The sequence below is a fragment of the Triticum dicoccoides genome, chromosome 4B (assembly GCF_002162155.2).
Source record: "Triticum dicoccoides isolate Atlit2015 ecotype Zavitan chromosome 4B, WEW_v2.0, whole genome shotgun sequence".
Lineage (NCBI taxonomy): Eukaryota > Viridiplantae > Streptophyta > Magnoliopsida > Poales > Poaceae > Triticum > Triticum dicoccoides.
This window is the reverse complement of record NC_041387.1, coordinates 114,156,081-114,170,965: the sequence shown is the minus strand read 5'-3', so window position 1 is coordinate 114,170,965 and position 14,885 is coordinate 114,156,081. Positions and strand designations below refer to the sequence as shown.

Genomic DNA, 14,885 nt, shown 5'->3' with positions numbered 1-14,885 from the left:
GCGTGCCCCCCGCCGACCGCCGACCATGCCCGTGCCCCACCGGCGCCTCCCCGCCGCCCGCCGGCCTCCCCTCGCCGTGGATCTTCAGATCCGGTCGGCCGCCCGCCGTCCAGTCCCGCGCCTCGCCGTCCGCCGCTCGCCCCAGCAAGTCCGGCGACCACGAGCACTCCGGCGAGCCCCTCCTCCAACTCCAGCATCCGCGTCCTGCATCTCCGGCGAGATCCGATTGGTCCACCTCGTTCCCCGTGCCTGGAACCCTAGATCTATTTTGGAGGTTGATTTTTCCACTAAGTCATTTTCTGCTATATATGTTTGCTCTATTCATCATGCTATAACTCCTCGCATATAGCTCCGATTCATGCATATGATATATTGAAATGTTCGCTGTGAGATGCTATTCATTTCATTTCATTGTGCCATGTTCATTTGGGTCCATCTTGATGCCCTAATCATCGTTGCAAGTGTGCTATATGATGTTAACTGTTGTCTGTTAACAGAACTTGATGATTTGTCATTTTTGTTGCATTTGATGTGTGCATCCTATGAGCATGAGATCTACATGAGTTTTGAGCTACATCATGCCATATTCTCAGAGGTGCAATCCACGTATTTTTGTGAGTCTTGAGTGAGTGCATCAAGCTTGTTAAGTAGGGTACTTGTTGTTGCTGTTTTGCTAGGCTGGATCTGCTATATCATGATGTTATGTAAACCTGCTGCTACAAGTCATTATGTGCATAATCTGGAGATGTTCACTAAGGATGTTTTGTTATACATGTCATGCTCTATTCATCCATGCCCCTGGTTGCATTTATAGCCACTTTATCTTGTAGTATTCTTGCTCTCAAATTGCTAAATAATGTTGTTGTCAGCCTGTTAACATTTAGTTCAGTTTTGCCATGAGCTTTGCTAGTGACCCATGCACCCTATGAACTTGCTATTGCCATGCTTAGCTTCATAAACATGTATTATTATTGTTGGTTACCTTGCCATGGCATGTATTTCTCTATGGTGAGTGGTACAAGCTCACCAACATGCCTACTTATTGTTGTGTCTGCCATGTCTGAATCTTTCATATCATTTGCTATGTTTGCATAGATGCTACCATATTTTCTGTTGATCTTTGGAATTTGTTCAGTAAGGGACTTTTGTTTTATGGGTTTAGTAGATTCATGCCATGACTTTTTTTGCCATGATAAGTTCCTTTAACATGTTGTTTGATAGCTCTAAAGATTGCAACCTGATATTATTTCTGCTAAGCCTGTAAATTGTTATTATTTGCAATCTTGTCATGTGTTTTTGAGCATGTTCTAGTGATTTCTGGAGATAGCTCACTGTTCATGTTTTGTTATGCTTTACCTGTACATCATGTACATGCCTTATGTTTTTATGTTGAGGTGATGTAGCATGTTATTTTGATGCTTGCAATATGCCTAGTTGCTGTTTTGGACAGCTTGTCCTTTAAACTTGTATAGTGTGTGTGTTGAACCGTTGCTCCGTTTTGAGTGTGCTCTATATGGAACTTGCTTCATTTTGCATGTATTTTCATATTATCATGTTGCATCCTTGTTTTGAGGTGTTTGCTTGATGTTTGTATGCATTTTGCATCAATGCCATGTTTAACTTGTTTTGCTCATATCTTCTAGGCCGTAGCTCCGAACTAATTGAACTTTATATGTAACTTGACTAGAATTTCGTGTAGATCATCTTGGTGCATCTTAACTTGCTGTTTAACAACTTGAACATAAGGCTTATTTAGATCTGGACCAATTTCGAAATTTACATATGAGGACTTTCCAGAATTGTTATATGTTGTTTCCGGCCTCATTTAAACTTGCTTTGACGTATTGTTTTTGTATGCATCATCTCTTGCCATGAGTAGCTTCATGTAGTCTTGCCTTGCATCATACTTGGTTGAGCATCATGTCATGTATATGTGTGGTGTGTTTACCATGTTATGTGCTTCTTCTCGATAGTTCTTGTTTCGTTGCGATCGTGAGGATTCATTCGTCCATGCTTGGTTCGGCTTCATCCGTTCGTCTTCTTCATGGACTTGTTCTTCTTCCTAGCGAGATTTCAGGCAAGATGACCGTTACCCTAGATCTCACTACTATCATTGCTATGCTAGTTGCTTCGTTCTATCGCTTTGCTGCGCTACCTATCATTTGCTCTTCAAGCCTCCCAATTGCCATGTCAGCCTCTAACCTTTTTCACCCTTCCTAGCAAACCGTTGTTTGGCTATGTTACCGCTTTTGCTCAGCCCCTCTTATAGCGTTGTTAGTTGCAGGTGAAGTTGAAGATTGCTCCATGGTGGACAGGATTATGTTGGGATATCACAATATCTCTTATTTAATTAATGCATCTATATACTTGGTAAAGGGTGGAAGGCTTGGCCTTATGCCTGGTGTTTTGTTCCACTCTTGCCACCCTAGTTTCCGTCATATCGGTATTATGTTCCCGGATTTTGCGTCCCTAACGCGGTTGGGTGATTTATGGGACCCCCTTGACAGTTTGCCTTGAGTAAAACTCCTCCAGCAAGGCCCAACATTGGTTTTACCATTTGCCTACCACCTATACATTTCCCTTGGGAGTAATTAACCCAAGGGTCATCTTTATTTTAGCCCCCCCGGGCCAGTGCTTCTCTAAGTGCTGGTCCGAACCGAGCAGCCTGCGGGGCCACCTCGGGGAAACTCGAGGTCGGGTTTTACTCGTAGCTTGACTTATCCGGTGTTTCCCTGAGAACGAGATATGTGCAGCTCCTATCGGGATTGTCGGCACATCGGGCGGCTTTGCTGGTCTTGTTTTACCATTGTCAAAATGTCTTGTAACCGGGATTCCGAGACTGATCGGGTCTTCCCGGGAGAAGGAATATCCTTCGTTGATCGCGAGAGCTTATCATGGGCTAAGTTGGGACACCCCTGCAGGGTATAAACTTTCGAAAGTCGTGCCTGCAGTTATGTGGCAGATGGGAATTTGTTAATGTCCGGTTGTAGATAACTTGACACCAGATACGAATTAAAACGCATCAACCACGTGTGTAGCCGTGATGGTCTCTTTTTGGCGGAGTCCGGGAAGTGAACACGGTTTTGGGTTATGTTTGACGTAAGTTGGAGTTCAGGATCGCTTCTTGATCATTGCTAGCTTCACGACCATTCCGTTGCTTCTCTTCTCGCTCTTATTTGCGTATGTTAGCCATCATATCTTGCTTAGTCGCTGCTGCAACCTCACCACTTTATCCCTTCATTACCCATTAAGCTTTGCTAGTCTTGATACCCATGATAATGGGATTGCTGAGTCCTCGTGGCTCACAGATTACTACCACAACAGTTGCAGGTGCAGGTTATGCGATGATCATGACGCGAGAGCGATGCCTGCTTGTTTTGGAGTTCTCCTTCTGTTTCTTCTTCGATCAGGGGATAGGTTCCAGGTCGGCAGCCTGGGCTAGCAGGGTGGATGTCGTTTGAGTTTCTGTTTGTGTTTCATCCGTAGTCGGATGGTGCTCTTATGTAAGATGATGTTGTATTCGTGTGGCATTGTATGCCTTTTGTATGTATCCCCATCTATTATGTAATGTTGATGTAATGGTATCCACCTTGCAAAAGCGTTTCAATATGCGGTTCTATCCTTGGTGGGACCTTCGAGTCTCTTTAGGATAGTATCACATATTGGGCGTGACAGTCCGCCCGACCCACCCCGCACTCTCGTCCCTCTGGCCATCGCCTGCTTGACCCACCATCGTACACCCGCCTCCTATGGCAGAGGGCACGACCACTGCTTCCTCTCATGGCTTCTTCTTCCTGTAGCACCATAGCCACCATCCCCAAGTGATAGAGGCGAGGGTCCCGGTCTTTCGATGAAATGATAACTATCTATTTGGTGGAGAACAACTTTCATGATCCGACTACAAACGTGCACGACGTTGCGTCTTAGCAATCGCTACACTAATCTCCTGATGGTACTGACGATGCCGGAAGCACGACCAGCCTGACAACAATGGTCTATTTCTGCAGGCAATCGAAGAACAAGTAAGAATATGATAAAAAAACAATCTACGAATATAGATGAAGTATTGATAAAAGCGCGAATTCGAAGGCGGTCTTGGCATGATCGTTGGACACGATGAAATACACGAAGTTGCAATGACTACCTTTTAGCTAAACAAATCCCAAAGAAAATGCTACTAGATTGATCTACTTATATAGGACCAAGGGGTAGCGGCCAAGGAGGTGGGAAGATGTCACAGCCTAGACCTAACCCTAGCACGTACAAGGCCCATGGACCCAAACGAAGATGATGCAACACCTTTTGACCTGTACTTTGACTCGGATTCAACTGCAGCGTTGGACTGTTTCGGCAATATCTCTGCACTCTGGATTAATTTGAAGGTGGATCCAATTGCGTTGGAAAGTGCACGAGATAAACTTTCCAAGAAAAAAGGAATCACCCAATTTTGAGTCCGTAATCAAAAGTTGTAAGCGTTTGAAGTCAGGTATGTCTGTGCAGTCTGAATCTGAGTAAAGAACGTGAGAAACTTGGTCTTTTTCTCTAGATAAATTATTGCATAAATTTTATTAGAAATCACCTCAAATATATACGCGTATGCAATATTTGTGATCTTATTCAAGGTAGCCATGTCCTCATTACCTAGGTCCCTCCCTAACCCTACACAAAAACCCTAACCCCCTCTAATCCCAACCCATGTCTGCTAGTATTCTGAGTTTTTTTTTACCTTTTGTAGGTCATAGCCGTGTGATGATGATACAAGGTTTGCTTTTCGTCCTTCCGTTTTGGTACTCGGCCGGCCAAGACGTGGAAGACAATACAATTAGTCGTTGAAGCTGAAGTGTTGATTTAATTTGGCGTACGCACTAATGTATGTTGGAAACCACTGTAAAATATGTTCTCGTTCCAAAAATTGTCCTTTCGGAAAGTGTTCCTGTTTTTCAAAAAATGTTTGGAGCTTTAAAATATTGTTCGCATTTTGGAAACTGTTCAGGATTTCAGAAGTTATTCACGATTTCAAAATTTTCTTCATGTTTTCAAATAATATTCCAAAATTTAAAAAGTCATTTTTTCAAAAAAATTGTTTCTGTTTAAAAAATATATTTGGCGTTTTGAAATTGTTCACAAAACATTTCAAAAATATTTTCAAATCTGATGCTGCAGTGAGTTTTTGAATGCTCGCTCTGCCCATTAGTCACATGCAGCCATTTGTTCCAGTGGCTAGCAGGATGCGTTCATGAGTGGGGGCTTATGAGTTCGATACCTCATAAGTGCGCTGTGCGCGCTATATGGCGCAACAAGCCTCATATAGGAGCTCTCTCTTATTGCACCTTTCTAGCGGGTTGATGTACAGAGGTAAGGCGTGGACGTCGTTGTGGCATACTAGGGTTCCATCAAAAGTATAAGTCTTTTTATGGCGGCTAGCAAGGCATTTGATGCCGACAGCGGATCTTCTCCAACACCGCAATATGTCCACAACTCATTTATGCGTCCTGTGTGGGTGTGAGGATTCATGGAGGCATGCCCTGCTGAATTGCATTATGTCAAGATGCATATGGACCTTAGTTGAAAATTCCCTGACGGAAGCAAAATGAGCCAGAACGAGGATCCTAATGCAAAAAATTGGACCTTTGCAATGAATGAGTACTATCCCAGAAGGATTTTGTGCTGCTGGTAGTAACATTATGGGCTGTATGGAAAGCAAGACGAAAGGCAATATATGAAGGAGTTTTTCAGAGTCCACAAGCAACATACCAGTTCATTCAGTCATACTTAGCAAACTTGAAAACTACCAAGGAACCAGTCCTACTAGGGTTCCATCAAAAGTATAAGTCTTTTTATGGCGGCTAGCAAGGCATTCGATGCCGACAGCGGATCTTCTCCAACACCACAATATGTCCACAACTCATTTATGCGTCCTGTGTGGGTGTGAGGATTCATGGAGGCATGCCCTGCTGAATTGCATTATGTCAAGATGCATATGGACCTTAGTTGAAAATTCCCTGACGGAAGCAAAATGAGCCAGAACGAGGATCCTAATGCAAAAAATTGGACCTTTGCAATGAATGAGTACTATCCCAGAAGGATTTTGTGCTGCTGGTAGTAACATTATGGGCTGTATGGAAAGCAAGACGAAAGGCAATATATGAAGGAGTTTTTCAGAGTCCACAAGCAACATACCAGTTCATTCAGTCCTACTTAGCAAACTTGAAAACTACCAAGGAACCAGTCCTACTAGGGTTCCATCAAAAGTATAAGTCTTTTTATGGCGGCTAGCAAGGCATTCGATGCCGACAGCGGATCTTCTCCAACACCACAATATGTCCACAACTCATTTATGCGCCCTGTGTGGGTGTGAGGATTCATGGAGGCATGCCCTGCTGAATTGCACTATGTCAAGATGCATATGGACCTTAGTTGAAAATTCCCTGACGGAAGCAAAATGAGCCAGAACGAGGATCCTAATGCAAAAAATTGGACCTTTGCAATGAACTAGTGGTTGGGGCGCACCATTGTGCGCCGCCTGAGCGAAAGCTTTGCGGTACCATGTAGGTGAGGCCCATTTCAATTTCTTTTTTGCATTGTGTTTGCCACATGGCTTCTGGCCTCCAACAAAATGGATGAGGTTAACCACAATCAGTAGCAACTAATAATAGTTTGTGATGTCCCAGTTGTTGTTCTCAAATAGATTAACGCCAAACTTCATTAAAATATAGGAAATAATTTACAGGATCAGTTCTAAGAAAACAAGAAATTACATCGTCAATTTTCAAGACAACAGGGATGCAACTTTATACAAAACAGGCTTGCAGTAAACTTTAACAAATGATCTAAGTTGCAGTTTATAGCTGCAGATGAAGGGTAGTCCAAGCTTTGTCAATGCTTTCCTTAAGATCTTCTGGGCTAATATAACCCTCTGCCAAAAGAATCAATTAAGCAATGGTCCAAACTGTCACTAAATAAAGATAGTTTCCGCAACGAAAATTGGAGGCATAGTTGTATTCATACCATGATTCCATAATATAGTACCCTTCAGTCCAACGACAGATACTTAGGACAAATTCATGTGGATTTGATTGAGAAAAAGTCATGGATGAAACTGCACAAACAAAGTAGAACATTGTGATTATAGACATCAATAAATAAATGGATTCTTCGTTAGCTGCAAGACCAGTTTCCATGGTTGCTAAGATGAGAAAGATCATATAAGTACCAAAATAGCCACGCTAAAAAAAATGTGTGAAATATATCGAAGATATGACAAGGAGGCAGATATAGACGTAACTATAGCAGTGAATAAACAAATCCAACATGATCAGAAGGACTATGGGATGGGAACTTTTGGTGGTTCATTTTTCTGTTGGCAAGACCAGCATCGTGGAATTGTACTATTGTATGATGTTGGTAGGGTCAATACATGAAACATTGTGATTTCAAAACCATACGTGTCTAGCTAAAACATATGTATCAACGCAAATTAGATACTATGTAGGATTGGGACTGGAAAGGTTCCATTGGGTTTGGATCATTCGATATGGATACATCTCGTCAACCATATATGGATTGTACGATATATGTCATATAATTAATTAGAAGATCAGATGAGGCCAAAAAAAGGATGATTCATTTCTTCAAACCTCACTAACAAAGTGACAAAGGCCTATGTCACCAAGTGTTAGTAGTACTGCTGGGTTAGTCCGACTACATATAATGCTTGAGTTAGGGAATCAAAACAGAGTAACTAAAGCTTAGTCATTGTGGGCAAAACAAGGATGATAACCCAAGAGGGCAACATGTAGATCCATCCCACAGAAACCAATACCTTCGGAAAAAATGATTATTTTCCTCCTATAATTACATGCATCAGCATCCACAACAACAGCGTAATATAACTTCAGGGATGCGTAAATGATGCTCAGTAATCTGACACTATCCATCATACCTAATCAGGAAATAGAGAACTATCACTTGTACATAGCATGATATATTAAAAATCCATATGGACCACTTACACACAGAGAAAATTTGTATAGAGCTTCAGCAAAAGAAAGAAAGGAAACACCTGATTGGCAGTAACATATGGGTACATTATTTTTAGAACAGACTGCTCCATGCCAACTTGTTCTACAATAGGGACAATTTCATAAACACAATTCATGTTAGTGTTATAGTTAGAACAAATTGCTAACGAAATGAGAAGAATCAACACTATTATTGTATTTGATTGTTCTGATTTCAGAGAAAGAGCATAACTACTATGGAAACAGAGTAGTACAAATGCTGAATTTTCTCCTGGGTCCTTCAAATAGAAGTATCAATGTGTGACACTGCAGAAAAGGCATCTTGGTTTAATAGGATTAATAAAATAGCAAGTAAAATTCAGTACATACTGAATAAAGAAGCTATTCATCCAGCATATAGAAAAACGACCTGCACTCTTGAAATAAACTACTAAACAACAAAGATTCGGCTACGACAACTACATGAAATTCATAATTTCCCCACTGTTGCTTTACCCCTACATTTATCAGCAAGTGAAGTAACAATCACTGTTTAATTATCTCAAACAAATCAGAATACAAAAACCTACAACTTCAGTGCCCATTAGAGAGACATACTCAAAAAACTACCAAGTACAGACATTAAAAAAATCCAAATGGGACTTGTAAAAGATAATTAAATCATGTTTTGTATCACAAAGGCTCTTTTCTATTACATGATGAATCTGCAATACACATTATCAACAAATCATAGGATATGTTTGAAAGAGTAAATTCACTTTGAACAAACAGTAAGATCATCCCAATCTATAAATGTGCTTCGAACTTCAAAACATAAAGGTCAATTTTTTACAGGTTGAACGGGAAGATTTGTGCACTCTTTTAGATTGGTGTATAGAGGTTAATAAAACATAAGTTGAATGCAAAAATAGTTTCAGTCGTTGAAATGTAATTATCTCAACTATGTGTCAAAGTAGTCCAGCTACCTTATCTCAGAAACAGAGTCAAAGACCAGTTAGTCACCGGTCTTGTTGAGGTGCACCAATGGCGTGGTGTGGCGTGTCGCTGATCAGCTACATCATTCACATCATAAACAGAGGAAAATCACCTAAGAGAACTGGGGGAAAGGTGAATGGTCGACAGTCAGACATCTCAAAATGTGGACACCAAGGAGCCGAAAAGATGGGCACTTACCTAGGTGACATCTTTGGCAATCGCCAGCTATGACGCCTCGCTCCTTCCACCATAAATCCTTACTGTGTGTTGATAAAATTACAACACCTGTGGCAAGATAACACAGACATCAAAAAGAGGCCAAGACATGGACTGCATTTGTATATATGTTAAAACAGCAAAACAAAATTAAGTAAAAAAGAAATGCAACTATAGTCCATCAATATGTATTTCTAAAACTGAAATATGACCGCGCCCAATGGGAGGGCCTTGACGAGATGCTGGCCCTCTCCGGCCCATGCAACATCGCCATCCCCCCGGAGTTGTAGGTCAACGAGGAGGCCGATGACGAGCCACCCTTCATGGCATTGGTGGACCGGTCCTGGACGTGGGCGGACACGGTGCCGTGCATGCCGGAATACGTGTCCACGCCGCCCATGTGGTGGATGCCGTTCCCGCCACTGGAAGAGGTGGTGCAGGCGCCTCCGGCCTGGCAGCCGCTGCAAGGGCTGCCTGCCCACCCTATGGCAGCCACCACCATATATCGACCTCACCATGGACAACGACGAGGAGGACGGCAGCATGTGAAGACGGCGACGGCATCAAAGACGACCACGGCAGCGGTGTCAAATCTATCTTTTTTTATGTGAGTGAGCTGGTCCATCTATGATTGTTCATACAGAATGCAATTTTGTCCTGCAACTATTTTTACTACAATATTTCAAAACTGACGCTGATGCAACAAATGAATGATATCTGGGCCAAAAGAATTCGATACTTAGAATTTGTATCGATAAAATAAAAAATATGCAATTCATATATGGAGATCGTTACCACATGGCACATGTGGTAGGCAATTCAAACTTGATGAAAATAAATATGGAGATCGTTGTAACTTCACAAGCATTCAGGATCAAATTAGATACACTACTGATATGAAATAATTATAATGCCTGGTTTGACATTAGTAAAATTAACTCTTGAATAATGAAACTCTGAATCAGTACCAAGATGAATATCTTTTGGAAGAAATGAAGGATCCCAGCGTTCCAATTCCTCTGCCCAAGTATAACGCAGAACAGCTGGACACACTATTAATAGAGGGCCCTCGTCCTTGAAGCAACAAGCTATTGCAATTGCCTGCATTTAAATAAATGAGAACATACTGCTTCCGCATTCTGTCCAAGAAAATAATACTTCAACATGGGAAAAAAATTAGCCTCAAAAGCAGATATTGATTTCTTCATAAGGTCTAAAAAGCAAATGCTATATAATTAACTGTTCAGTAAAATAGACATAAAATTCTAATCTGTTACTGCCCAAAATGTATTGATGCAAGCTCAATATCAGTGCGCTCAATATCCATAAGCCAATTTACTGTATTTTACAAGTTGTAACACCGTGGAACAAACAATTTTCTGCATATAAACTATCCGCACGATAGTTATACACAAAATACAATATGCTCACTTGGAGAGTCTTGCCAAGCCCCATCTCATATGTAATAAGGCAGCGCCCTTGCCTCTGAAGCTCAAATTTCACACCTTCAAGTTGGAATGGTATAGAAGTGCATCTCGTAATCGACCGGGCAGCTTTATGAGAAGCTCGTCAACTTCTTTATCAGAAGCGCAGTTTGTGCCAGCATTTTGAACAGCACGGCTTGTTCTATAAGGTATATCTTGCACAACAACGCCAGGCAACTTCTTCAAGCATTGCAACACCAGCTCATAGTGCACAAGTTTAAAGACAGAAGAAACATGCCCACTTTGACTTTTTGTTGTGGAGAATGGTACAGCCTACCAACAATAAGAGGGAAGACTATCAATTTAGATTCTAGACCAAAAGGCTTATCATCCAGAAAAGGGACTAAGAAGTAAGAAGCAGATGAAAATAATTATTACAGCAGAAGTTTATTTTAGGCTTAAATGCTTAAAAGCATCCACAAATTATTCCATCCCCAAAAGATTACTCTAAAATGTGATATAATGAATATTTCTCCCTTCAGCCCTATAAAAGCGGCCATTTCAGACATCTTCCCGATCTTCAAAATACAAATATGTATATTGCAAAAGTACTTTCCGAAATAGATTTACACAAAGGATTTTCAAGTATCTAACCTAAACATTTTGCAAAGATATTATCAATCAAAATTTCAATACTTTGACTATATATCCTTGTCCAAAAGGTATGTTTTACAGAACATCGGATATTGTGAAGATAATTTAGCTCCAAGGCTTGATTGTAGCATAAAATTACACCATGGTAAATTTTGAGAAAGATGAAGCTTCAGTTTCAGGCTTTAATCACTTAGTGACAGATTTCAGAAAAAAGAAAGACAGGGCCAGTCACCAGATGAACAAGGTTAGAAATCCTTTGCGCCTGCTAGTTCTGAAACACTAATATATACACTTAAATGGAGGAAGCGTCAAGCACGAAGTCCCACTATGAAGTCTGCCCTATGTGATCTAAGCACTTCAGGAATCAATCCACCTATAACTTATGCCTCTTTTCATTCTACCATTCAGAGAAAAAAAATCAGGAAGTAAAATCCCAGTACATAGAACTTACAAGGGAATAGCAACTTCAGATTCGTCACTCTGACCTCTCGTCACACAGCTGATAATACAATACGAAAAGGTCTACATCAACAGAAAAGGCATAGTGATATGCCACAAAAATCTAACCTAACTTGTGAACAATCAATCAATCACAAAAAAAAAGAATATGAGTCTCACCTTATGGTCGCAGCCGAGCATCCACTGCTTGTACAGCACCTCTATCTTACCCGTCGTCAGGTATTTGGCCCACTCCAACAACCCAGAACGATCAACACTATCCGCAAGAACCCTACAAAACCAACAAGTTCAAGAATAGGGGCAAGATCTTAGCATAAGATAACCGAAAAATCAGATGAATCAACACACCTCGATAGCATCCTCTTGCCCGCGCCCCTCCGCTGCAACTCGCCGCTTGAACAGCACATCGATGACACCCCCTTTCCGGCCCCCTCTACAGCCATGATGAGGACGGATGGAACGCGGAGAAGAGAAGGTTTGGGGAGAAGAGGAAGGCGCCTTCTCCGGTGACCGGCGTAGGATGAGCTGGGATGGGCCTATGGGGCGGCGGCGGCAACCCTAGCCAGGCGCCCACCCGGGGAGGTTGCGTGGGAGAGAGGAGAAGGGATGGGGCTCGAGGCGACTCCCTCTTCTCTGCAAACGTGGTCGCCCAACCTTTGTTTTTCCTAGCCAAACACATCCGACTACACAGTAAAATAATTGTCTCTTGTGTTGCCAACGTGGACATGCCCAGCCAGCGCCATTGTGGCGACTGTTAATGGGTTTAATGAGGTCCCAGAAGGATTTTGTGCTGCTGGTAGTAACGTTATGGGCTGTATGGAAAGCAAGACAAAAGGCAATATCTGAAGGAGTTTTTCAGAGTCCACAAGCAACATACCAGTTCATTCAGTCCTACTTAGCAAACTTGAAAACTACCAAGGAACCAGTTACAGAGAGAGCAAGAACTCATTTGGCCAGCCGAGCACAATGGATTCCTCCTCCTGAGAACTTTCAGAAAATAAACGTTGATGCTGCAGTTGCAAACAACCGGGGAAGAGGAGTTGCTGCTGCTATCTGCCGAGATCATGATGGCACTTTTCAGGGGGCATCGGCTATATTTTTCAAGGGAATATGTGATCCTCAAACTTTAGAAGCTCTGGCTGTACGGGAAGCTTTAGCTCTTGCTGACGATCTCAATCTTCGACGAGTACATGTTGCGTGAGACTGTGTGGTGGTTTTGGATGATCTCAAGCAAGGAAAAAAAGCAAGATATGGTGCTGTTTTACATGAAATCGCAGAGCATAGCTCTTCTTTTTCTGCGTGTAATTTTATTCATGAGTTTAGGAGTTCGAATTTCGAGGCTCACAATTTAGCGAAGCATGTTTTGAGATTAGGGGTGGGCCGCCATGTTTGGTTAGGAAACCCCGGTGATCTTTCCTTTGTACCTATATAAACCTTGGGTCCGGTTAAATAAAGCTTCGCGAGATTGTCTCAAAAAAAATGTAGTTTCCAGCGGTTTTCAATTCCAGTTTTCTAATCGATTATATATTTTCCATTGATTTTCACTAAAACATTAAAAAATATTTATTTTGAAAACTAAATATTTTTTGAAAAAAACATGTAGGAGGTTGTGAGTTCGATACCTCTTAAGCGCACAAGTTTCTTAAGATTTTTATTTGGACATTACATAATAAATGAACTTTGGTGCAATGCAGATTTCTGCGTGTCACGCGCTATATGACGCTAACGGCAAATCCTATTTGGCGCCTGCGGCGCTGCAGGCGCCCGTTATAGGCAAATTTACAAACGGGCGCGTGCAGCGCCCCGTGCTGGGCTGGCCCATTACTGTGTATGGTAATTTGCAAAAAATGCATTACAACCACTGCGCTACAGAGGAGGATCTGATAATATTTAACTCTACAGTTCTTTTGTTCCTTACTTCTCTGGTTTCTTTTCCATTTACATTTTCTGTTTCCTTTTTGTTTTCTTCTTCCAGGTTTCCTCCCTCAACGATTTTCATGTTTTTCATTTTCTTAAATGCGTGAACTTTTTCCACATCGATGATGTTTATTTATAATATGATGAAATTTTGTTTTCAAAATCAATGAACCTTTTTTAGTGAACTATTTATAAAAATTGATGTTTCTTTTTTTCAATTTCGATGAACTTTTTACAATTCAATGTACTTTTTTTTCAATTTAGATGAACTTTCTTTAAATTTGATGATTTTTTTAAATTGATGAACTTTTTTCAAATTCAGTGAACTTATATTTGAATGGACTTTTTCTGAAATTCGATGAACTTATTTTCAAATTTTATGAACCTTTTCTCTAATTCAGTGATATTTTTTGAAAATTTATGAACTTATTTATAGCTTTGGTGAACTTTTTATAAAACCGATGAACTTTTTTCAAATTCAATGAACTTTTTTCAATTTTGATGAACTTTTTTCAAATTTTGATGAACTTTTTCGCATTTGATGAATTTTTTTTCTCAATTTCTATTAGTTTTTTTTCCAAAATCGATGAACTTCTTTCACATTTTATGAACTATTTTCATAAGTGAATTGTTTTCTAATAGATGAATAATTCTTATGAAATTGGATGAACCTTTATCAGAAACGATGTACTTTTCTAATTCATGAACTTTTTTCAAGATTTGATAAACATTTTTTTATAAAAAATAAAAAATGAAAGTTTTATTGCGTAATAAATAATGCGGCTGCAGTAGTTCTTCTGAGTTCGCGTTCCTATATTGTCCACAGTGGTGTAGTGGGTGCACTGGTTAGCTGAACCAACTTTAGAAATAGCGAGTCGAGTTCTAGTCCTCCTACTAGCGAGTTTTTTGCGGGAGCTCCTGTTCATGAATTTTTTATGAACTATTTTCAAAATTTGTGAATTGTTTTCTAATAGATGAATAATTCTTATGAAATTGGATGAACCTTTATCAGAAACGATGTACTTTTCTAATTCATGAACTTTTTTCAAGATTTTATAAACTTTTTTTATAAAAAATAAAAAATGAAAGTTTTATTGTGTAATAAATAATGCGGCTGCAGTAGTTCTTCTGAGTTCGCGTTCCTATATTGTCCACAGTGGTGTAGTGGGTGCACTGGTTAGGTGAACCAACTTTAGAAATAGCAAGTCGAGTTCTAGTC

At 40.6% G+C, this 14,885-nt stretch overlaps 1 protein-coding gene across 16 annotated transcripts; it reads right to left on the bottom strand.

Moving 5' to 3' along the window:
• Positions 1 to 6,685: 6,685 nt before the first annotated feature.
• On the bottom strand, positions 6,686 to 12,402 carry LOC119295348. Of its 16 annotated transcripts, XR_005143936.1 has the most exons (11): positions 12,098 to 12,402; positions 11,909 to 12,020; positions 11,742 to 11,812; positions 10,644 to 10,969; positions 10,181 to 10,313; positions 9,195 to 9,281; positions 8,987 to 9,117; positions 8,276 to 8,327; positions 8,063 to 8,124; positions 7,009 to 7,099; positions 6,686 to 6,916 (listed from the first exon to the last, which is right to left on the bottom strand). XR_005143936.1 is itself a non-coding variant. In XM_037573760.1 (3 exons), the coding sequence occupies exons 1-3, from the start codon at positions 12,190 to 12,192 to the stop codon at positions 10,712 to 10,714; spliced, it is 465 nt and encodes a 154-aa protein (XP_037429657.1). In that variant the 5' UTR covers positions 12,193 to 12,402; the 3' UTR covers positions 10,603 to 10,711. The 16 variants fall into 16 exon arrangements, 1 of the variants encoding a protein (XP_037429657.1); XR_005143934.1 differs by having other exon boundaries at positions 8,254 to 9,117; XR_005143935.1 differs by having other exon boundaries at positions 8,276 to 9,117.
• Between the last annotated feature and the right edge of the window lie 2,483 nt (positions 12,403 to 14,885).